Source organism: Zootoca vivipara, chromosome 3 (genome assembly GCF_965207765.1).
Source record: "Zootoca vivipara chromosome 3, rZooViv2.hap1.1, whole genome shotgun sequence".
Taxonomy (NCBI): domain Eukaryota; kingdom Metazoa; phylum Chordata; class Lepidosauria; order Squamata; family Lacertidae; genus Zootoca; species Zootoca vivipara.
This window is the reverse complement of record NC_142586.1, coordinates 119121301-119145648: the sequence shown is the minus strand read 5'-3', so window position 1 is coordinate 119145648 and position 24348 is coordinate 119121301. Positions and strand designations below refer to the sequence as shown.

General features: G+C 52.8%; 2 protein-coding genes across 2 annotated transcripts; one reads left to right on the top strand and one right to left on the bottom strand.

Annotated features, from left to right (window-relative positions):
* Nucleotides 1-89: 89 nt before the first annotated feature.
* CGREF1 (cell growth regulator with EF-hand domain 1) lies at nucleotides 90-6895 on the top strand. The gene is made up of 5 exons (XM_035110770.3): nucleotides 90-766; nucleotides 851-922; nucleotides 1678-1748; nucleotides 5071-5195; nucleotides 6234-6895. The coding sequence occupies exons 1-5, from the start codon at nucleotides 684-686 to the stop codon at nucleotides 6609-6611; spliced, it is 729 nt and encodes a 242-aa protein (XP_034966661.2). The 5' UTR covers nucleotides 90-683; the 3' UTR covers nucleotides 6612-6895.
* A 1932-nt stretch (nucleotides 6896-8827) lies between these two features.
* KHK (ketohexokinase) lies at nucleotides 8828-23225 on the bottom strand. The gene is made up of 7 exons (XM_088667020.1): nucleotides 23008-23225; nucleotides 22402-22518; nucleotides 14560-14632; nucleotides 12929-13075; nucleotides 11758-11846; nucleotides 10561-10718; nucleotides 8828-9183 (listed from the first exon to the last, which is right to left on the bottom strand). The coding sequence occupies exons 1-7, from the start codon at nucleotides 23097-23099 to the stop codon at nucleotides 9098-9100; spliced, it is 762 nt and encodes a 253-aa protein (XP_088523146.1). The 5' UTR covers nucleotides 23100-23225; the 3' UTR covers nucleotides 8828-9097.
* Between the last annotated feature and the right edge of the window lie 1123 nt (nucleotides 23226-24348).

The window sequence follows — 24348 nt, the reverse complement described above, 5'->3', positions numbered from 1 at the left end:
GAGCTCCCGCCCGCCACCCCCGCCACGTCAGTCGCCCGTGGGTCCCTCCCTCGGTCTGCCTGTCATCTCCACCCCGTCAGCCCCACGATCCCCGCGTGGAGCGAAAGATCCCTCGGGCTGCGCGTGGCTCGGGCTGGGGCTGGGCAGCAGCCGGGCGGGCGGTGGCATCTCCTGGGAAGCTCGTTGCCCCTCCCTCCCCCCCGGCCCATAGCTGTCAAGTTTCCCCTTTTCTCGCGAGGAAGCCTATTCAGCATAAGGGAATTTCCCTTTAGAAAAGGGAGAACTGGACAGCTATGCCCCGACCCCAGGTCCTCCCTTCCGACGTGCAAGGTGATCTTCCCCCCCTCCTGCATTGGTACAGTCCATTCTGCCGCCGCCGCCGCCGTGCTCGCGCACCCTCCCATCTTGGGGCGTCCCCGGGCTGGGGAGGCGCGTGCCTGCCTGCGCGTGAACGAAACGGGTCTGGCTGTCCGCTGTCGGAATCCGTGTTCTGGGTTGTCCCCCGGCTTCCCTGCCTGCCCGTGGAGACGCGTCCGTCCCCGTGGCCCTTGCCACCTTCGGCAGTTTCGTTGGCAAAGCCCCGGCCGGTGCCCACCGAACAGACGAAGCGGGCAGCCCTCCGCCGCGTTGGCAGCAGCAGGGCATGAGCGGACGGCGGGCAACTCCTCCTGAACGGTGCCAGGATGAAGGAAATGCTTCTGGCCACGCTGCTGCTGCTCGCTGTGCCAGCCAGCTGGGCGCCGCCGCCAAAGGATGGCACTAACAGGTACCAGGTGGGGAACTGGGGGTGGGGAAGGGGAGAGGGTCCTCGGTGCCCCCTCCAACCTCACCTTCTCCTTGTGCCCTTTAGGTCTGAGCCCCTCCCCCATGCCAAGGAGCCACCCGTCCTGAATCCCCTTGACCCAGGGCAAGAGGCTGCCAGGTGAGTTCCTTCCTTGCCCATCACACACCTTGCCCTCTGGGGAGGACGCATTTGGGGGGAGACTGGCAGAGAGGTAGGCAAGGCCTTTCTGCCCCAGTCAAATCCCCACTCCATTGTTACCCTCAAAGGGTCCCCCCCCAGGCTTGAAGCTGAGGAACACCCCCCCCCCCGGAGAACCATAGAAATATGGAATTGTAGAATTGGAAGGGACCCCAAGGGTCTTCTAGTCCACCCCTCGCAATACAAGTGGGTAGCTCAGTCCTTGTTCCTCTCCAAGCAGAGAATGGGCCCCTCCCCCCTCTACTTCTGTCCCCCCCCAGCAGTCAGTTTTCAGTTGGGCCTGGTGCTCATTCAAGCCCCCAAACCTATTTCAAAGCCAGGCATATAGTAAGGCAGCTTCTGAACATATACAGGTAGTTCATAGTAAGAGGGCCTCTGAGCATGTGCAGAATACACACCCTCCCCGGCCTTCCCAATGAGGAGCTGCAGGTGTCCCTCCCCACCCCTTCAAGGCATAGTTTCCCCATCAGGCATGCATGGGGACCCTGAGCAAACAGGAGCTGCCCTAAATTCTTTGTCTGCAAATGCCTCAGTCTGCCGTTCCCTAGAATGGGCAGCTCTTCTCTCCTTCCTGACCGTTGCACCCATTGCCCAGGCCCAGAGGCTCCCTGCTGCCCCCTGCTGCCCTGCCCTTGCCAAGCCCCACAACCCTCCGCTGCCCCTGCTTCGCTGACCTGTGGCTTGGCCTGGCTTAGGTTGATACAGGACTACCTGAAGAACGTTGGGCAAGAGGATGGCAAGCCCAGCGCCATGAGCAGGAAGCAGGGTAAGTTGCAGGGGGTCTCGGGGTCATGATGGCGTTAGATGGCACCTCTGGGCCTGGAAGGGCGGGGAGCGTGGGCTGGGGGCGAGGGTAGAAGGCTGGCCCTGCGCACCCCGGAGGCTGGGGGGTGAGTGGGCTTTCTTCCAAGAGGGGCCACGGGGAATCCCCTGGGGCAGGTGAGCTTGTCCTGCTCTTTATTTGTGTCGGGAACAGATGCTTTGGGGAAGAAATGGGTAAAAATGAACAAATTCTGCTGGGGGGAGCTGAGCAAACCTTAGAACACGCACAGGTGTGTGTAGCAAAAAGTGGGGGGGGACAGCTGGATCAACAGCTGATTTTGACAAGAGGAAAAAAGAAGAATCAGAGAACTGTAGAGTTGGAAGACACCCCGAGGGGTCATCTAGTCCAACCCCCTGCAATGGAGGAGTTGCAGCTCAAGGCCCCCCCCCCAACAGATGGCAATCGAACCTCTGCTTGAAAACTTCTGACCAAGGAGAGTCAAAGAGCTCTTGCAGCCAGAAAGTTCTTCCTAAGGTTTAGTCGGAATCTCCTTTCCTGTAATTCGAATTCGGGTGCCGCCCTCTGGAGCAGGATGTAAACAGAGCAAGGGGAGAGGAAGCGGAGAGCCTCTCTGTGTATCGCAGGAGAGGGGAAGTCAAACAGGGAAACTTGGGTCTAATGGGAAATAGGTGCTTTGGGTCTTGAAGAGAGATGGGGGGGGGGGGCTGCTCAGTTTGCTCAGGGAGAGGGGGGGGAGAAGCCTCTCTCTGAGCCAAACCAGCAACTTCCAGGCCCCTTTTGAAGTTAAGCCACTCAATAAACAGAAAAAGACCTTCAGGTAACAATGTGTCAATTTAAAAAAACAAAACCCTTTTTTAAGGAAGGGAGAAAAGGACCTAGGAGTCTTGGTAGACCACAAACTTGACATGAGTCAACAGTGTGATGCAGCAGCTAAAAAAGCCAATGCAATTCTGGGCTGCATCAATAGGAGTCTAGCATCTAGATCAAGGGAAGTAATAGTACCACTGTATTCTGCTCTGGTCAGACCTCACCTGGAGTACTGTGTCCAGTTCTGGGCACCACAGTTCAAGAAGGATACTGACAAGCTGGAACGTGTCCAGAAGAGGGCAACCAAAATGGTCAAAGGCCTGGAAACGATGCCTTATGAGGAACGGCTTAGGGAGCTGGGTATGTTTAGCCTGGAGAAGAGAAGGTGAAGGGGTGATATGATAGCCAGGTTCAAATATATTAAAGGATGTCATATAGAGGAGGGAGAAAGGTTGTCTTCTGCTGCTCCAGAGAAGCGGACACGGAGCAATGGATTCAAGCTACAAGAAAGAAGATTCCACCTAAACATTAGGAAGAACTTCCTGACAGTAAGAGCTGTTCGGCAGTGGAATTTGCTGCCAAGGAGTGTGGTGGAGTCTCCTTCTTTGGAGGACTTTAAGCAGAGGCTTGAGAGGCATATGTCAGGAATGCTTTGATGGTGTTTCCTGCTTGGCAGGGGGTTGGACTGGATGGCCCTTGTGGTCTCTTCCAACTCTATGATTCTATATTCTAAGCCATGACAAGGATGCTGGGAAAGGGGCCTCCTTGCTCCAGAGACGTGGCCCCCTCAGATGTCTGTGTGTCCTCCCCCCCCCCCGCCAGCATCTTCCCACCGAAGCACAGCCTGTGATTATGCAGAGCCTAAAATAAGCCCCTGGCTGCCCACACAGCCCAGCCTGCCTCCGGGGCTCCTCTGCTCTCCTTTTCCCAAGGGAGGGGAAGGAAGGGAGAATTTCCTTATGAGGAAAAGGATCTAGGAGTCTTGGTAGACCACAAACTTGACATGAGTCAACAGTGTGATGCAGCAGCTCAAAAAGCCAATGCAATTCTGGGCTGCATCAATAGGAGTATAGCATCTAGATCAAGGGAAGTAATAGTACCACTGTATTCTGCTCTGGTCAGACCTCACCTGGAGTACTGTGTCCAGTTCTGGGCACCACAGTTCAAGAAGGATACTGACAAGCTGGAACGTGTCCAGAAGAGGGCAACCAAAATGGTCAAAGGCCTGGAAACGGTGCCTTATGAGGAATGGCTTAGGGAGCTGGGTATGTTTAGCCTGGAGAAGAGAAGGTTAAGGGGTGATCTGATAGCCATGTTCAAATATATAAAAGGATGTCATATAGAGGAGGGAGAAAGGTTGTTTTCTGCTGCTCCAGAGAAGCGGACACGGAGCAACGGATTCAAGCTACAAGAAAGAAGATTCCACCTAAACATTAGGAAGAACTTCCTGACAGTAAGAGCTGTTCGGCAGTGGAATTTGCTGCCAAGGAGTGTGGTGGAGTCTCCTTCTTTGGAGGTCTTTAAGCAGAGGCTTGACAGCCATATGACAGGAATGCTTTGATGGTGTTTCCTGCTTGGCAGGGGGTTGGACTGGATGACCCTTGTGGTCTCTTCCAACTCTATGAATCTATGATTCTATGACGCACAGAGAAGGGCAGCCAAGATGGTCAAGGGCCTAGAAACCCAGCCGTATGAGGAATGGTTGACACAGGCGGGGTGTTGAGCCTGGAAAATAGGAGACTCAGGGGAGATCGGAGAGCCATCTTCAAATATCTCATGGAAGATGGAGCAAGCTTCTTTTTTGGGTGAGAACCCAAAGGGATGGATTGAAATGCAAGAAGGATGGGCAGACCAAGTGGATGGATTATGCCAAAATGACTAAAATAAACGAAAGACTCAGAAATCAGGAAGATCAAAATTTTAATAAGGAATGGGGGAAATTTATAACTTCTCTTAAAAACCCTGGCAAACAGTTAAAATGGTTAGTAGGGTTGGAATATCCCTTGTAGTTTAATGGGGAATTTTGGATACAATGGAGAGGTAAAATATTTGGATTATTATAAAAGATGCAGGTGGAAATGATTAACAGTAGGAGCCACAAAGGGGAGGAGGGAAGTCCAGGAGATTCCTTGGAACCTTGTTTTTATGTTGTATGTTGAATATGTGACTGTGAAATTTTAATCTGAAAAACCAAATAAATTAAAAATTAAAAAAGAAAAGAAAAAAATGCCAGAAAGGAGATTCCCAGTGAAGCAGCTGCAACATCTGCCCAGCAACTCTGGTCTGAGTGCTGGGGACATCCTGGGAAATAGGGGTCGTGTTGTGTTGGGGAGGGCTCTGTGGGTCAGGAAGGAGAGGTGAGAGGGTGGGTGGGAGTCCCAGGCCCCACGGTCCCCCCACTGACTCTTGCTCCGGGCAGGATTTGGGCTCCTGTGCCCTCTGGCTCAGCCTCCCAATATCTCACCACACCCCCCACGTCCCCCCTCTGGTGTTTCAGCTCTGTTGCTCCTCTTCGCCCTCCACGACTACGACGAGAGTGGACGGCTGGACGGGCTGGAGTTCATGAGGCTGCTGAGCGAGATGCCCTCCCAGAGAGACAGGGGGCGCTCTGAGCCGGACTCGGTAGGTGCTGTTTTCACTCCTTGGCCTTTCGTGTGCCAGGCAGAGGGGGGCATCTCTCCCCAGGCTGCAGGGTGTGTTTACCTGAGTGTTTCGCTGCCTCCGTCTGCCTGCGATTTCAAAGCCCGTCCGCTTAGAATCATAGAATGACAGCGTTGGAAGGGGACCCCTCGAGTCATCCAGTCCAACCCCCTGCGATGCAGGCATCTCAGCTAAAGCATCCGTGGCAGGTGGCCACCCCACCTCTGCTTCCAGACCTCCAAGGAAGGAGGCTCTCCAGCCCTCCATTTCTGCGTACACTGGACAAGCGGAAAAGTGTTTGGAGTCGACGGTCAGAGTCGGCTGTGTTGGAGACCACAGAGGGGAAGAGTTCCTCTTGCGCTCAAATCCTGCTTACTGGTTTCCCCTTGGGGGATCTGGTCGGCCACTGGGAGGACATGGTGCTAGACTAGATGGACCATTGGCCAGATCCAGCTGCCTTCTCCTCCCCCCTCCCCTCCATGAATTTGTCTAACCCTCTTTCATATGGAGGAGGGAGAAATATTGTTTTCTGCTGCTCCAGAGAAGCAGACACGGAGCAATGGATTCAAACTTCAAGAAAGAAGATTCCACCTAAACATTAGGAAGAATTTCCTGACAGTAAGAGCTGTTCGGCAGTGGAATTTGCTACCAAGGAGTGTGGTGGAGTCTCCTTCTTTGGAGGTTTTTAAGCAGAGGCTTGACAGCCACATGTCAAGAATGCTTTGATGGTGTTTCCTGCTTGGCAGGGGGATGGACTAGATGGCCCTTGGGGTCTCTTCCAACTCTATGATTCTATGATTCTAAAGCCATCCCAGTTGGTGGCTATCGTGGCTCCTTGCAGCAGCGAGTTCCAAAGTTTAATTATACGCTGCATGAAAAAGTCCCTTTTTAAACCTGTCCTGACTCTTCCAACTTTCATTTTAGTTTTATTCTCCTTGAGGTGGGATTTTATTTTTTTCAATCAAGGGGTGTGTAAATGTTATGAAATAAATGGAAATGCCCCCCCTTGACCCCCTGCAGGTCGTACTGATGGTGGACAACATCCTGGCGACTCAGGACCTGAACCACGATGGGTTGCTGGAGCCCTCAGAGCTGCTTCAGGGGCCCTGGCACAGCCAGACCCCCACCCTCCTCGCTGCCCCCCATGGAGAAGAGGGCAGCGTACTGCGGGCAGACCCTGAACCTGACGGACAAGACGACGGCCACCTGGATCCTCTTGGCCAACAAGGCACTGCTGAGTCCCTGGCTGCGTCAGAGGAGGCTCAGGATCAGGGCGTGATGGAGGCCCCCTCGCTGAGCCCCCCGGCACAAAATCAGGAGGGGGCACCGGGACAAGGAGAAGCCGCTGATGTACCTCAGCCTCAGGAGACTGGGGAGCCTCTCGTGTCAGGAGACTGAAAGACACACACACACACACCCCGAGCAGAAGGGGGACCAGCGGAGGAGGACTGAAAAGCTGAGGCTGCGCAGGGTGGCAAAGCTGACCCATCCCATAAAACCATAGTTGGAAGGGGCACCGAGGGTCAACCTCCACAGCAATGCAAGACTCCTTGGCAGGTGGCCGTCCAACTTCTGCTTAAAAATCTCCAAGGAAGGAGAGTCCATCGCCTTCGGAGGGAGTCTGTTCCACTGTTGAGCAGTTTTTATTGTTTTTGTCAGAAATACATTTATTGCCATTTGAATCCATGGGTTCGAGTCCTACCCTCCAGAGCAGGAGAAAGCAAGCTTGTTCTCTCTCCCATTTGACAGCCCTTCAGATATTTGAAGATAGCTCTCGCATCTCCTCTCAGTCTCCTCTTTTCCAGGTTAAACATAACCCAGTTCCATCAACCGTTCCTCATATGGCTTGGTTTTCAGACCCTTGATCATCTTGGTCGCCCTCCTCTGCACACCTTCCAGCTTGCCAGCCTTCTTTTTAATTTGTGGTGCCCAGAACAGGTATGGCCTGACCAAGGCAGAATGTGGTTTAGTCATTTAGTCGTGTCCGATTCTTCGTGACCCCATGGACCAGAGCATGCCAGGCACCTTCTTCCACTGCCTCCCGCAGTTTGGTCAGACTCATGTTCGTAGCTTCAAGAACACTGTCCAAGGCAGAATAGAGTGGGACTATTCCTTCTCTTGGATGTGGGTGGCGCTGTGGGTTAAACCACAGAGCCAAGGGCTTGCCAATCAGGAGGTGCGGTTCGAATCCCCGCGACGGGGTGAGCTCCTGTTGCTCGGTTCCAGCTCCTGCCCACCTAGCAGTTTGAAAGCACATCAAAGTGCAAGTAGATAAATAGGGACCGCTACAGCGGGAAGGTAAATGGCGTTTCCATGTGCTGCTCTGGTTTGCCAGAAGCAGCTTAGTCATGCTGGCCACATGACCCGGAAGCTGTCTGCGGACAAACGCTGGCTCCCTCGGCCTATAGAGCGAGATGAGCGCCGCAACCCCACAATTGACTCATGATGAGCGCACAATTGACTCATGACACACGTACTTTTCTCATGTTCTACTTGTAAGCCAGGTGTCCCCCATCCTATATTTGTACATCTGGTTCTTGCTGCCTAAGAGCAGAACCTGACTTTTGTTCCTGTTGTGATTCATCTTATAATTTTGAGCCCGGTTCTCCAATCTGTTAAGGTCATTTTGAATTGGGATTCTGTCTTCTCTGGCCCCCTTGCTATGCATTGCCCCACAAGATCAAATGACCCACCAGCAGTGGACCTTGTGTCTCCTCCCTCAGCTCTCTCGACTTATGCAATCTCTTCTGCAGCCCGGCAGGACAGAGCTCCCTCCCTCCCCCTTTGCTGTGGGTCAGAAGAGAGAGCCCCACCATACCTGCCAAGTCCGGGTCGTAAAGATCCGGGATCGGCAGCGCGCGCATGACCGGACGTTGCGCGACGCAACTTCCGGTGGCGCTTCGCCCTTCTATGGGCACCAGAAAATGGCAGCGCCAGCGCTGGAAGTCACTTCCGCGCATGACCGGAAACACGTAAAGCAACTTCCGCCGCTGCCATTTTCTGACGCCCATAGAAGGGCAAAGTGCCACCAGAAGTCGCGTCACGCAACTTCCGGTCATGCGCGGAAGCGACTTCCGGCGGCGGCATTTTCTGGTGCCCATAGAAGGGCAAGCGGCACCAGAAAAATGGCCGGGTAACAATTGCATTCTCCTCCACAGTCATAGCTGCCAAGTATCCCGATTTAAGGGACAATACCGGGATTTTCCGCTAAACGGGAGACCGCCGGGAAACGGTAAGAAAAAAGGGGTTTTCCCGGTGGATACGGGATACTTGGCAGCTATGAGCCCCACTCGCTGCTCCATCCTTGCTGCCTTGGGCTCCCTCTTCTGCGTCCCCCACAGCCTGTACTTCTCCCTCCAGTGGGATACTGTGATTGGAGTGTCAGATTACGACCCGGGTTCAAATCCCCACTCGGCCACGAAGCCCACTGGCTGACTGGCCCTGCCTCTTCGCCTCATCTACTTTACAGGGATTAGTTGAGGGGGAGAACCATGCGTGCCACCCAGAGCTCAGAATATAAATGCAAGAGATAAATAGAATATGTGGGGCAGGCCAGCCCTTTCCATCCTGCCCCCTCACCCTAGCCCACACAGGTGGGGCTTCCACACAGAGGCCACTGGTCCAAGCGTTTTATTGATCTGCCTTTGCAAAGAGGCAACGTGGGCAAGTCTCTCCCTCTCTCCAGATGCAGGCCCAACCAGGGCGGTATGGGCAGAGCCGAGAACCTGCTTTGGCTGCCCAGCCCTTTGGGACCTTTCACAGAAGCAGCACAGTTGTTCCTCACTGAGTGCCAAAGAACAGGCTCGGGGGGCTTGTGTGATTTTGGTCCATGGTGTGGTGAAGGTCCCCAGACAGGTGGGCAGACACGGCTTGCGGCGTTCAGCTCACACGATCCCATCGTAGCCATGCACCCCGCACTTCCGGCCGGCCACCTGACACCCGTAGGTGATTGCTTCGGCCAGGGGCCTCCCTGGAGGGGGTAGAGAGAGAGGGGGGGCAGTTTAGCTCTGAGGCAGAGAGGAGCCTTGGGGTTCAGGCACCAAGAACTCTCCCCCCCCCCGCCAAGACCCCTCTCCCCATGCTCCAGGGCTACTCTTTATCAGGGGCGGGCAGAATTCAGGGCTTGTTTTTCTGCTCAGAAGCCAAAGATCCACCGAGTCTGAAATTGTGGCCGGAGGCGGTAGGGGGAAGAGCACAGAATGAAGGGCATGCTCTGCTCTATCCATGCTCAACCTCCCCAGGAACTTGGGCTACCAGAAGTGAACTCACAGTCCAAGAATCCTAGAATGAGAGAGTTGAAAGGGGTCCCCAGTCTGCTGCAATGCCGGAACCATGGCTAAAGAAATTTTGCCTGGCAGCCTCCCCTCCTCTCTTGAAAAACCACCCGCGAAGGAGAGGGCACCACCTTCGGACGTCTCCACCCCCCCTGTCAAATGGCTCCAACCAGCAGAAAGTTCTTCCAAAGGTTTAGCTGGAATCTCCTTCCCGTCGTTTGAATCCATTGGTTTAGTTCTCACCTTCGGGAGCCACATGAAACCAGCTGGCTCCATGGGGCAGCCCTTCAGAGAGCTGAAGATGGCTCTCCTATCTCCTCTCAGCCTCCTCTTATCCAGGCTAAACATCCCTAGCTCTTTCAACCACTCCTCATAAGGCAGGGGTCTCCAAACTAAGGCCCGTGGGCCGGATGCGGCCCAATCGCCTCCTAAATGCGGCCCGTGGACAGTCCGGGAATCAGCATGTTTTTACATGAGTAGAATGTGTCCTTTTATTTAAAACGCATCTCTGGGTTATTTGTAGGGCATAGGAATTCATTCATATTTCCCCCCAAAATATAGTCCGGCCCCCCACAAGGTCCGAGGGACAGCGGCCTGGCCCCCTGCTGAAAAAGTTTGCTGACCCCTGTCATAAGGCTTGGTTTCCAGACCCTTCTTCGTCTTGTTCGCCCTCCTCTGCCCACCTTCCAGCTTGCCAACATCCTCCTTAAATTCTGGCACCCAGAACTGGGCACAGGACTCTGACCCAGGCAGAATAGGGGGGCTATCACTGGTGCCTGGGCGTTCCACAGGGCGGGCGCCACCACCGAGAAGGCCCTCTGCCTGGTGCCCTGTAACTTGGCTTCTCGCAACGAGGGAACCACCAGAAGGCCCTCGGAGCTGGACCTCAGTGTCCGGGCAGAACGATGGGGGTGGAGTTAAAACTTACAGAAAGTCCGAAGCCCACGGTGATCTACTGCAGACCCCTAGAGATCCCTCAGTAGATCCCATGTCTGAGGAGCAGATCAAAAAGGGGAGATAGGGACAAGCAGGCGGCGGGGAGGGGAGGAGGAGAGAAGCCCCCCACGACTCACCCCTGCTGAGGGCCAGGATCACGGCTGCGTTGAAGGTGTCCCCAGCTCCCAAGGTGTCCACGATCACCTCGGGGGAGAAGGCGTCCGAGTGCACCAGGATCCCGTCCGGTCCCATCGCGTCAGCCCCCTCCTCAGCCCAGGCACAGACCAAGGTGGCTCTGGGAAGGGGGGGGGAGGAAGAGGGGGGAGGGGAGAGGAGGAGGAAGGAGCCTTTAGCCTTGGGACAGAGACCCCGCAGGTGTCTGGATGGGAAGGAAGGCCCAGGGGACGGCCAACACGGTCGGAAGACAGAAAATGGGGCCACCCCGAAACACCCTCCCCACCTCAAAAAGCCCTTGTTCTTTCTCACAAGGGAGCTGGGCTCAACGGGGCCTGTTTGGTTCAACCCAGGGAGGGGGAACCTTTTGGAGGGGTCCTCCACGTCCCAGCAGCCAGGGTCATTTTAGCAAGTAGAATTGCTTAATAATAATAATAATAATAATAATAATAATAATAATAATAATATCCACCCTTCACCCTAAAGTTCCAGGGCAGGTTGCAGCATTGAAAAACATATTAAGCAACTACGTAAAGCAACTTACAACCACTTTAAACAAGGTGTCAGAAGCTGCTTTGTAATTAATTTTTTTAAAAAATATAACTCATTTTTAATGTCTGCTCTTACGGATATTTTAAATGAACATTTGAAGATCATCTTTTTGCAAACCGTTTGGGAGCCTTCAAGGTTTTGGGCAAACGGCGTACTGTAGATACATTTTGTTAAATAAAAACATTCTGTAAAGAAATTAGGACGGGAAGGCAGCGGCTAAGGAGCAGTTCTGGAGCGTTGCGTAGAACTGCAGAGTTGGGAGGGGCCATGAGGGTCATCTAGTCCAACCCCCTGCAAGGCAGGAATCCTTTTGGCCCAACCTGGGGTTCGACCCCACGACCCTGAGATGAAGAGGCTCATGCTCCACCGCCTCAACTGCCAAGGAGGTTTCATGTGGTTTCTGCCACAGGAGAGGAAGCCCCCTCCCCTAAGTCCTTTGTAGCCCCCTTGGCATTTTCCGCAGAGCACCAAAGGGCCAGTGGCCAACTACGCATTAAATCTAGTTAGGGTAGTTGGCACGAGTGCCCCTCACATGCCAGAGAGTGGGCAGGGGGGCACCCCAGAGGCAATCCAGCCTGCCCCCTTCTCCTTGGGTGGTCTCCACCTACCCCGGCTTCAGGTGTCTGCGGAACCCCTTGACAGCTTCAGCGGCTGAGGAGAAGCCCCACGCCTTGGCCACGTCCTTGCTGACAAAGACCTGGAGTGGGGGGAGAGAAGCCAGAGTCACTTTCTCTTGGTCACAGAGAAAGCGGGCGAAGCTTTTCCTTCCTCTCTCGTAACACTAGAATTCCCAGACGCCCAATGAAGACGAATGTTGGAAGATGCAAGGCAGATAAAGAAAGGAGTCGTCCCTGCAGCACAGTGTTAGACTGTGGAACTCCCTCCCACAAGGGGCAGCGATGGCCACCTACCCGGATGGCTTTAAAAGAGGATTGGCTAAACTTTTGGAGGAGAACAGGGCGGTCCATGGCCACTAGCCAGGATGCCTCTGCTCAGAGGCGGCGATGCTTCTGAATGCCAGGGGCTGGAAACCGCAGCAGGGGAGAGGGTCGCTCTCGTGCTCGGATCCTGCTTGGGGGTTTCCCGTAATGGGCATCTGGTTGGTCACTGTGAGAACAGGATGCTGGACTAGGTGGGATCCCCACTGACCAGCAGCTAGAACCTCCAGTTCCAGTGGCAGTCTATCTAGAATCCTGAGTTCTTTGGGGTATTTGGCCACTGTGAGCAGAACAGGATGCTGGGCTCGATGGGCCCCCTTTGGCCTGGTAGAGCTCATTTTATGTTCTGAGGTCAGTCCTCCACCTGCTGCTCAGCCCAGGCAGTGCTTCACAAGCAGAACTTAGACTCATAGAATGGTAGAGTTGGAAGGGACCCCCAATGGTCATCCAGTCCAACCCCCGACCATGCAGGAACCACAACGAAAGCACCCCCCCTGCCAGGTGTCCACCCATCTTAAAAATCTCCAAGGGAGTCCGTTCCATGTGAGGAGGACGTCCCGAGTATGGAGGGAGAAGCCTGCCCCACGGTACCACCAGGCGAGGAAGGCTGCCTGGTCCAGCCTGTGCCTCTTCCGCAGGCAAAGGCCTCTTCCGTGTGAGAGTCGGAAGCAGCAGCTGCTGTGCTCAGAGGAGGCTGCTGGGCAAAGGATCAGGCCAACGTTGGGCAGCCCCAGGGAGGGGCAGCCAAGCCCTGGCCCTGAATGGGGGCTCCTGGTCCGAAGTCAGGGGGCTGCTTCTGCCTCATCATCCTGGCTCCTCCCTCAGACAGAGGCCTTCCTACCACGTCTCCGTAGCCAAAGAGCTGGTACAGCTCTGGCCGCGTCTTCTCCACCTCCATGGATGTGGTCACTCGGTCGGACGGCGGGCAGGTCCTGTTATGCGCCTCCACCCGTTGGATCATCTTCACCTGCTCAGAGGCATTCCTGCCCTGGGGGTGGGAGAAGGTGGGTCTCAGAGGGAGGCAGGGGCTCACCCTGGCATCCCAAGGAGATTCTGTGGCCAGGACAGCTGCACCCACAGCCAGAAGGTGACCACGGCAAGGCGCATTCATGCTCTGCTGAGCTCTAGATTACTGCAATGCACTCCATGAAAACTGCCTGGAAATGCCCCCCCCCGGGGGTGGGTGGGCACCAGGTGGCTAATGGCCAAGAGCTGGCATCCTCAAGGGCAGTGACTTTAAGGCAGTGGCTCCCAAACTTTTCTGGGCCCCTGCCCCCTTAGTTCTATAAAGTCACCAGCGACCCCTATAAAAAGAATTAGTCAGCGTGCACACACCACTTCCGAGGAGAAAAACCCAATAAAATTCAAAAAGGGAACGATTGCACCTTTATTCAAAATCCAATTAAAAACTATTTAGCTTAATTAACCCGACAAAACTGATAAACTTGATCCAGTGGTGCCAGCTTTTCGGAGTCTGATAGGTCACGGATAGCTCCAGCGCCCTGGAGCCCCTCCTTGCCTCTTGGTAATCCCACTACTCTAAGATCAGGTAACAACAGACTTGACCCAGGTGGCACTGTGGGTTAAACCACAGAGCCTAGGTCAGGGGTCAGCAAACTTTTTCAGCAGGGGGCCGGTCCACTGTCCCTCAGACATTGCGGGGGGCCAGACTATATTTTGAAAAAAAAATATGAACGAATTCCTATGCCCCACAAATAACCCAGAGATGCATTTTAAATAAAAGGACACATTCTACTCATGTAAAAACATGCTGATTCCCGGACCGTCCGCGGGCCGGATTTAGAAGGTGATTGGGCCGCATCCGGCCCCTGGGCCTTAGTTTGGGGACCCCTGGCCTAGGGTTTGCTGATCAGAAGGTTGGCAGTTCGAATCCCTGCAACGGAGTGAGCTCCCGTTGCTCGGTCCCAGCTCCTGCCCACCTAGCAGTTCGAAAGCACATCAAAGTGCAAGTAGATAAATAGGTACTGCTCCAGGGGGAAGGTAAACGGCGTTTCTGTGCACTGCTCTAGTTCGCCAAAAGCAACTTTGTCATGCTGGCCACATGACCCAGAAGCTGTCTGCAGACAAACGCCGGCTCCCTCGGCCGATAGAGCGAGATGAGCGCTGCAACCCCAGAGTCGGACACGACTGGACCTGATGGTCAGGGGCCCCTTTACCTTTACCTTTTATCCCTGAATCAAGGCCCTGCAAATGCAACAGAGAGCCAACTGCCTTGTTTTCAAAACCATTGCATGCATTTACCGGCTCACAGGAAGTCTTGTTCCCAAGAGCGGTTTCTGTGTGCGAATGGCCAGTGTTGAGAACTTACCGATGGCCACCTATACTTTTCCGTGCTCATTTCCTGCTGATGGCAGCAACGCCTCGTGGCACCTGCACCCCTGCAACTCAGGAAGACCCTCCCTCCCTCTTTCTCCCCCCCCAATCTCCCCAGCAAGGGGTTCCCTCACTCACCTCCCAGTGGATCCACTTGTATTGAGACAGGTTGACCTGCTCAAAGTCGGCAGCCGTCACTTCTGGCAGGTTGCTGGTTGGGGTGGGGAGGAGAAGGAGGAAGGCGGGAGGGTGGGTGGGATGGAGGGGGGTACAAAGGTCTATGAGATGCAAGGCCTTGACAGCCTCCTCTCCCACCTGAGATTATTCATTTGAAGAACTTGAAGACCCCGATCTAGTCATGGATTAAAAAGCACAAAGCAGGGTGTTGTTTTTTTTAAAAAAGTATCTGACCCAGGACTTCCCGAAAGTCTTGGTCTCCCACTGTAGCCCAAGCCAGGCCAAACTGGCGGGGTCCGGGCAGCCAGACATCCTCCCCCTACTAGGGGACACCCAGGTGCCCCGCAAAATATGTATGGAGGGGGCATTGAGGCAATAGTCAGCCCCTCCTCTCTGACCCCAGGGTCCTATCAGGAAGCTCACTGCCTCAAAAGCACGGAGGGTCCATCTGTGTCTCGGATGCGAGGCTGATGATCTTGCAAAGAGCTCTCTCCACTTTGATCCCTTTCTATGTCCAGTGGTGCCTTGGTTCCCAAATGCCGAAAACCTGGAAGTAAGCGTTCCAGCTTTCGAATGTTTTTCGGAAGCCGAATGTCCGATGCAGCTGTTGGCTATTGTTTCCGGGGCGCCTGCACCAATCGGAAGCTGCGCCTTGGTTTTCAAACATTTCGGAAGTCAAACAGACTTCCAGAACGGATTAAGTTTAGCACTTTTGTTTTTGCTATTTATTTTGCATTTTTGTTTTTGAGGTTTTTCCGAATAATTTGTTTTTGTGACTGTGTGGGTCCCAGTTCAGCTACTGATTGATTAATTGATTGATTGATTGATTGTGTGACTGCGGAAATGGATGAAAGCAAGCAATGACTATCATCAGTACAGGCAAGAGAAAAAATAATTTTAATTTTTATCATCTACAATACTATCTTATTTATTTTATGGTACAGTATATTGGTTATTGCTTTCATTTATGGATCAATGGTCTTGTTAGTAAAATTCATGTTAAATTGCTGTTTTAGGGGTTGTTTTCCAAAGTCTGGAACGGATGAATCCGTTTTGCATTGCCTTCTATGGGAAAGCACGCTTTGCTTTTGGAACGGACTTCTGGAATAGATTAAGTTTGAGAACCAAGGGACCACTGGACCACTGTAGGCTGGGAACCATCCAAGGTGCTGGTTCCGATCTGCACAGCCCCAAAGAGCTGGACTCCAGATTATGTGGCCACCAAGACCACAAAACACTGGTCCTGAAAGACCTATATTGGCTCCCAGTACGTTTCCAAGCACAATTCAAAGTGTTGGTGCTGACCTTTAAAGCCCTAAACGGCCTTGGTCCAGTATACCTGAAGGAGCGTCTCCTCCCCCATCATTCTGCCCGGACACTGAGGTCCAGTGCCGAGGGCCTTCTGGCGGTTCCCTCGCTACGAGAAGCTAAGTTACAGGGAACCAGGCAGAGGGCCTTCTCGGTAGTGGCACCCACCCTGTGGAATGCCCTCCCACCAGAGGTCAAAGAAAACAACAATTACCATACGTTTAGAAGGCATCTTAAGGCAGCCCTGTTTAGGGAAGCTTTTAATGTTTGATGGATTTCTGTATTTTAATGTTTTGTTGGAAGCCGCCCAGAGTGGCTGGGGGAACCCGGCCAGATGGGCGGGGTATAAATAATATATTATTATTATTATTATTATTATTATTATTATTATTATTATTATTATTATTATTCAAGGGCTGCCTCTTGAGCCTGCAGTTCCTGTATTGCAGGGGCTGAACTAAACGGCCCTTCGAACATGACAGTTCTACGATTGTGGCCTAAACCCTCACATCTGGACAACCAGAAGAAGCATTATCATAAGAACGTAATAAAAGCCTGCAGGATCAGGCCAGTGGTCCATCTAGTCCGGGATCCTGTTCTGACAGTGGCTGACCAGATGCTTGCAGGAAACCGGCAAGCAGGATCCGAGCACAGGAGCAACACTTTGCCCGCCTACGGTTCCCAGCATCTGGTCTTCAGAGACGTCCCTGCTTTCTCCATAGTTCTAGTTACAGGGAGGCAGCCATGTTGGTCTGACATAGTCGAAACAAAATAGAAAAATTCCTTCCAGTAGCAGCTTAGAGACCAACTAAGTTTGTCATTGGTATGAGCTTTCGTGTGCATGTATCTGAAGAAGTGTGCATGCACACGAAAGCTCATACCAATGACAAACTTAGTTGGTCTCTAAGGTGCTACTGGAAGGAATTTTTTAAAATTTTGTTTTGCCTCCTCCTCGAATTTGACGGATCCTCTTTCAAAGCCATGCAGGTTGACCGCTCTGCATTGCTCAGATCACCCAAGCTCAAAAGGACTGGGGAAGTTTCACAAAAGGGCAACCCAGCAGATCCAGGGGTTGGAGAAATGGGAACAGCACCTGGGGCTCTTCAGCTTAGAGGAGAGGTGACCAAGGAGGGCTATGGGGACGCCCCAGAGGTTTACCAAAGAGCAGAGAGGAGATGGGAGGGAGAGAGAGATTCTTCTTCCTCTCTTGTAGAGGCAGCGATGGCCACCAACTTCAAAAGGGGAGCAGACCAACAACGTGAAGGTCAATAGCTACAAGTGACTGCAGATTCTTAGAATTGTCCAGTTGGAAGGGACCCCCAGGGGCCATCTAGTCCAACCCCCTGCAATGCAGGAATCACAGCTCAAGAATCCCCCGACAGATGACTGCCCAAGCACCTTGGGAGGGAGTCTGTCCCACTGTCATACGACTTACCATCAGAAAATTCTTCCTGCCACAAGATCCCAGAAGGAAAGGACAGTGTCCCCCCACCCCGGCAGCCCTCCCTCCCAGTAGGCTTCCTGTTGGGGCATCCGGAAGGTCTCTGTAGGAGGACTTTCCTTGGGCCTGATCCGGCTGCAGCGGCCAGACGCTTCCCACATTCTAAACTCTGCTTAGAATCATAGAGTTGGAAGAGACCACAAGGGCCATCCAGTCCAACCCCCTGCCAAGCAGGAAACACCATCAAAGCATTCTTGACATATGCCTGTCAAGCCTCTGCTTAAAGACCTCCAAAGAAGGAGACTCCACCACACTCCTTGGCAGCAAATTCCACTGTCGAACAGCTCTTACTGTCAGGAAGTTCTTCCTAATGTTTAGGTGGAATCTTCTTTCTTGAAGTTTGCTTCATGAGTCTCTTGCACTGTCAGTGGAGAGGCACCTACTGCAAAGGGTTAACCCTTGGCTCTAAGCCCCCTTCGGGGACTGACCTCTACCCGCAAAGAGGAACTTTCTCAATGATTAACTGCCAGAACAGGAGCAGTGGATCCTGCCCTCTGAGCAAAGGCCGGCCAGATCTAGGGAGGGGGTGTCACGGGGCCCTCTCTCTCACCCATGACCCTTCTCTGGCCCTCTTCTCTCCCCAACACAGCCACCTCCCTGCCTCCTCCCAACACCAGATCCTGCTTTCTGCAGCTCCATGAGACCAGGCAATGACCAGGAAGGCAGATCAGGAACGGATTGTGGGGGGTGATTGGCTGCTGCGTCTGGGCTGAATTATCAGGTGAATCTGCAGAGAATTAGCAATGAGGGATTCCTGGATTGGCATGCATGGCTGTGCTTTCTCCTCTTCTCCCACTGGGTGGCGCCACTCAGGGAATGCCTGGGGGGGGGCATTCCAACTCCCGTTCAGGCTTCTCAAGCAAACCACTACCCCCTGAACCGGGCCGTAAGCCAGAGGGTGCAGACAAGCCTCAGTCCGCTTGGCCACAGGTACGGGTCAAGGGATCGGAAATTGAACTCCTGAAGTTATATTTATGATCACTTTGATGTGTATTTGGGGGGGGGGACAGGGGAGGGTTTTAGACAATTTTATTTACTTTTCCTGTTCGTGACTGGAGCAGGAGCTTCACTCCCGCATAAAAATCAGGGTCCAAGCAGGCAGCGATTGAGGGATTGATTTCTCAATATCTGCAAGACCTAAATACTTACGGTACATTCAGCTTCTCAATGCAAGAGGCATCCGAGCTCATGATTCTTGGGATTCCACTCCTGGAAAGCAGCTGCCCCTTGCTCTTTAACCCAGCTGTGTGGTGACTAAAGGAACTCTCTACATGCTCAGAAGGACCAGGGAAGGTGTGGGGGCCTTTATCTTTCCCATACCCAGAGCAGAGTCCCAGCCCCAGGACTCTTAACGGATCCTTTCTTAAATAACACTGCCCTGCCACATCTCATAGAATCAGAAAACTGTAGAGCTGGAAGGGACCCAAGGGGACATCTTGTCCAACCCCCTGTAACAGGGTGAGGCCTCCTTCTCCCAGGCTTATTCTCTTCCCACTTTGCAGACTGGAGTCCTGCCATTCAAACTGGTTCTCAGAGCTGAATTCAGCCGACTAACTCATTAGGGCAATCCAGCCACTGTCTGGAAGAAAACTGCAGGCCACTGGAGCCCTCTTGGGGTTTGTGCCTCTCCCTCACCCGCCCAGCAAAGCACCAGGATCTGACCCTGCTCCTCAAAAACCAGCAATGGATGGTGGGGTCAGAAATCAGCAATGGGTTTTTTTCCTGGCATGTTTTGATTTGAGAAACTTTCTGTCCCCCTGAATCTACAGAGATCTGATTCCAGCATGTACATCTGACATACATTTCGTAAACAAAACTCACAAGTATGTAGTGTTAACTTCACATACTGTAAAAAAAAATCTCAGTGCTATATAAATATCTTAAAAGTATTTCTAATTGTCGAAAGTAGTTGAAATCGAAGGGGGTTTGGATGACCGTTGGGGGCCCCTTCCACCTCTACAATTCTTTGATTCTATGAAATGAGATTTGAGGCCAGGCGAGTGAAGGAAAAAGCCAAGGAAGCAGACAGAAGCTCAGCCTGCCTTTTACTTGCGAGTAGCCCTAATAAAATACAATTCGACTTACTTCCAAATAAATGTGCAGGGGGTTAAATTATGCCGTTGGAACAAATTTTATTGTAGATAAAGCTTTTGTGGGCGAGAGTCCATTCTGCCTGATGCAGGAAGAGTTTATCCTCAATTGACAGGTACGTTCACTCCCAGGTGTAGAAAAAAAATGGCAAGCTGTGAGGTCTGATTCGCATACATCAGGGATGTCCAACAGGTAGATCACAATCTACTGGCAGATTGCGGGGTATCTGTGGTAGATCGTGGGACTCTTCCCCCCCCCCCAAAAAAAAGCTCTAGAATTTTGACTTCCCAAGAAAAGCTCAACAACTTTGGTAGATCACTGCCAGTTTGTTTTTTTATAGTGGGAGAAGATCTCAGTCTCTTGAAAGCTGCACATGCCTGGCATACATTTGACCTCAGGTAAGCAGAGTGTGACCATTTACACAGAAGGAGTTGCTGCTAATGCAACCAGCCTTTCCTTGCCAAGCGAATTGGGCCTCTCTGTTCATGCACAAGAGGGTCCTTCTCCTCTCCCACCACAGGACCTAATGCAATGGCAGGATGATTCTGCTACCCCCAAGTGCTGCTGCTGGAAAGGGGCCCCTGGGCTCATCCTATTTACGCCACCTTTCTCTTCCAAGGACCTCAAGGTGGTCCCCACGGTTCTCTCCCCCCCCCATCTCCTCCTCATTACCAGTGCTTTTTTCTGGGGGGGATCCTAAACATTTTGTGAATCGAAGTTCGGCCTCATTGAGGGGCAGTAGGAGGGGAGTAGGAAAAGGAGAGTACCCCTAAACATTTTTTTACTGTCATTCAAAAAAGCACTGCTCATAACAACCCTGTGAGGTAGCTTAAGCTGGCTCCAGGTCAACCCGTGAGCTTTGTTCAGGGAGGCTTTTAATGTTTAATAGATCATTGTGTTTTATTTTTCTGTTGGAAGCCGCCCAGAGTGGCTGGGGAAACCCAGCCAGATGGGCAGGGTATAAATAAATTATTATTATTATTATTATTATTATTATTATTATTATTATTATTGTGTCTGAGTGGGGATTTGAACCCTGCTCTCCCAGGTCACAGTCTGATCCTCTCACCACTACTCCACACTTGTCAGTCCTAGACATTGATACACAATTGTCACAGGCAGCCTTTATTGAATTCCATTGCCATTTGACTCAGCAACTTATATCCCCCCCCCCGCCCTACTGTCATGGATGCTGAAATTCCTGCATTGCAGGGGGTTGGACTAGATGAGCCTTGGGGTCCCTTCCAGCTCTACAGCTCTATGATTCTTTGACTCTGCCCCTCTGCCCCAACCAACACCTGCCAACTGCTGAGCCTTAAATTAAAGCCTTTAATCTCCCACAAGACTTGGCTATTCATTTGTCATGCTACTTATTAATGTTAGAAGACAATGTATTACTAAAAGTAGGGAAAGGGCCCTGGAAAAAACAGAGGAGTGGAAATTCCCCAGCCCTCCCCCCCCCTTGGAAAAGGCGTCAGGGGCGAGGCTGGGACCAGCACCCAAGTCCCTCCACCCGTGCCCATGCCAGAGCCTCCTGCCAGGCAGGCTTCCACCCTGGGGCCCCTGACTTCCCTGGAGGAGGATGGATGGATGGATCGGCATTCAATACCATTCTACCGCGACATCCGATAACTAAATTGGGTAATCTGGGGCTCCCGCTATCGCTCTGTGGGTGGATACTGGACTTTCTCTCAGATCGCTCCCAGAGGGTCCGGTTGGGCCCTTATATGTCTAACATGCTTAGGACTAACACAGGAACACCACAAGGATGTGTGCTTAGTCCGCTCCTTTATACTCTTTATACCTATGATTGTGTCGCTGCCCACCCTAGAAATAGGGTTGTCAAATTTGCAGATGACACAACTGTGATCGGGCTCATCTCTGATAAGGAGGGTGAAACGGACTAGAGAGATGAGGTGGAGCGGCTGACAGAGTGGTGCAGAGTCAACAACTTGCTCATAAACACAAAGAAAACTAAGGAGCTTGTGGTGGACTTTAGGAGACAGAAGAACGAGGTCCAGCCACTTTTGACTGACGGAATTTGTGTGGAGAGGGTCACAACGTTTAGATTTCTAGGCATTGAGTTACAGGAGGATCTGTCCTGGAGTGTTAATACAAGGGGGCTGGTGAAGAAGGCGCAGCAGAGACTGTATTTTTTGAGAATCTTAAGGAAAAACCATCTTCCACAAAAGCTGCTGCTTGCCTTCTATCACTGTGCCATACAGAGCGTGCTCACGTACGGTTTATGTGTGTGGTACGGAAGCTGTACTTCTCAGGACAGAGCAGGGCTGTGTAGAATTATTAAAACAGCAGAGAGCATTATTGGCTGCTCACTCTCCACCTTAGAACAAATCTATACCACCAGGTGCCATAAAAAAGCACTAGATATATCAAGAGATCCAACGCACCCTGGTCACCCTTTCTTTCAGCTCCTGCCATCAGGACGGATATATAGAACAATGCAGGCAAGAACGAGCTGTCTCAGGAACAGTTTCTTCTCTAGAGCAATTTTGGCCTTAAATGGAAAGCCTGGACTTTGAAGTCCTCTTATTTTACTTGTTATTTTGTATTATATTTACTGTTTTTAATTAGGTTTTTGTAATTTTGGATTATGTGGAATGCTTTATCGGAGTGGATGTAGCAACCGAGCAATTTCGTTGTTCCCGCAAGGGGACCATGACAATAAAGATATCTTATCTTATCTTATCCTGCAAGAAAAGGAGCTGAAAGGGACCCCGCGGGTCATCTAGTCCAGCCCCAGTCCAAAGGACACACACCTGGCTGCCTCCTTTGGCAGGGTGCTGGGCAAAGGGCCGGTGGCCTCACCCCCCCCCTTCACCTGAAGGAGACCCACAAGGCTCGCCCCTCCCACCGCCCCTTCCCAGCGGGCGGGGGGCACTTACTCTGCGGCGTGGCCGGGCGCCAGGGAGCCCATGAAGGCGCAGGGGGCGCCCAGCAGGGCCAGGACGGTGCAGGTGTTGGAAGCGTTGCCCCCGCGCTGCCATCGCTGCGACAGGCACCTGCGAGCCAGGGAGGGAGGGAAGAAAAAAGCAAGGAAGGTTGTCGGTCCCGGGGCATAGCTGCGAGGAAGCCTATTCAGCATAAGGGAAAATCCCTTTAAAAAAGGGATAACTTGGCAGCTATGTCCCGGGGGCGCCAGCTGCCCGCGACCCCTGCTGCATAGATGACCCTGGGGGGGGGAGCCAATCCAGCAGCTCAGCGCGGACAGGGAAGCCGCCTGCCCCTGGCACCCGGCGCGTCTCCAGTTCCGGGGTGCCAAGGCAGAGCCAGCCGCCCGCCCGCCCGCCCGGAGCTCCTGCCTGCGGGATCCTGGCTGGGCAGATCCGCCGGGAGCCTGGCAAGGGCGAGGGCGCAGGCGTGCCAGCTTGGCTCCCGGGCCGTAGGTGCCATGCAGCGTGCAGTGCCCTGGCACTGAAAGTTGTGGGTGCCCGGCCCCCTTCGTGGGGCATTTTGTGGGAGCTGAGCTGGCACCTCTGCCAGGGGGGTACCTGGTGTCCGAGTCCTCGGCCGGGTACCGCTCCACGACGCTGATGATGTCGAGGCACACCAGCCCCACGCACAGCACCCGCTTCTCGCCCATGGGCGCCGCTGCTGCTGCTGCTGCTGCCAGCCCGGGCCCGGCCCGCTTCTCCCAGGCTCCGCGCGCCCGGCTCCGCTCTCCCAGCGCACTCGGCGGCCATTGGCTGGCCCGACCGAGCCCCGCCCGGCTCCCGGGGCACATGCAAATCGCCGCCTCTCTATTGGCCGACCGGGGCAACGCCCCATCTCTCGCCAGCCCCGCCCCGGGGTGCAGGGCAGCCAATCAAGAGAAAGGGGGAGCAAAGGAGGGCGTTCCTGTGGGCTGGAGCCCTCGCTCTCACAAATTCCCCCAAACCAATTAGAAAGCTAGAGAGTTCCAGAAAAACGTCTACTTCTGCTTCATTGACTATGCAAAAGCCTTTGACTGTGTCGACCACAGCAAACTATGGCAAGTTCTTAAAGAAATGGGAGTGCCTGATCACCTCATCTGTCTCCTGAGAAATCTCTATGTGGGACAAGAAGCTACAGTTAGAACTGGATATGGAACAACTGATTGGTTCAAAATTGGGAAAGGAGTACGACAAGGTTGTATATTGTCTCCCTGCTTATTTAACTTATATGCAGAATTCATCATGCGAAAGGCTGGACTAGATGAATCCCAAGCCGGAATTAAGATTGCCGGAAGAAATATCAACAACCTCAGATATGCAGATGACACAACCTTGATGGCAGAAAGTGAGGAGGAATTAAAGAACCTTTTAATGAGGGTGAAAGAGGAGAGCGCAAAATATGGTCTGAAGCTCAACATCAAAAAAACCAAGATCATGGCCACTGGTCCCATCACCTCCTGGCAAATAGAAGGGGAAGAAATGGAGGCAGTGAGAGATTTTACCTTCTTGGGCTCCTTGATCACTGCAGATGGTGACAGCAGTCACGAAATTAAAAGACGCCTGCTTCTTGGGAGAAAAGCAATGACAAACCTAGACAGCATCTTTAAAAGCAGAGACATCACCTTGCCGACAAAGGTCCGTATAGTTAAAGCTATGGTTTTCCCAGTAGTGATGTATGGAAGTGTGAGAGCTGGACCATAAAGAAGGCTGGTCGCCGAAGAATTGATGCTTTTGAATTATGGTGCTGGAGGAGACTCTTGAGAGTCCCATGGACTGCAAGAAGATCAAACCTATCCATTCTTAAGGAAATCAGCCCTGAGTGCTCCCTGGAAGGACAGATCGTGAAGCTGAGGCTCCAATACTTTGGCCACCTCATGAGAAGAGAAGAATCCTTGGAAAAGACCCTGATGTTGGGAAAGA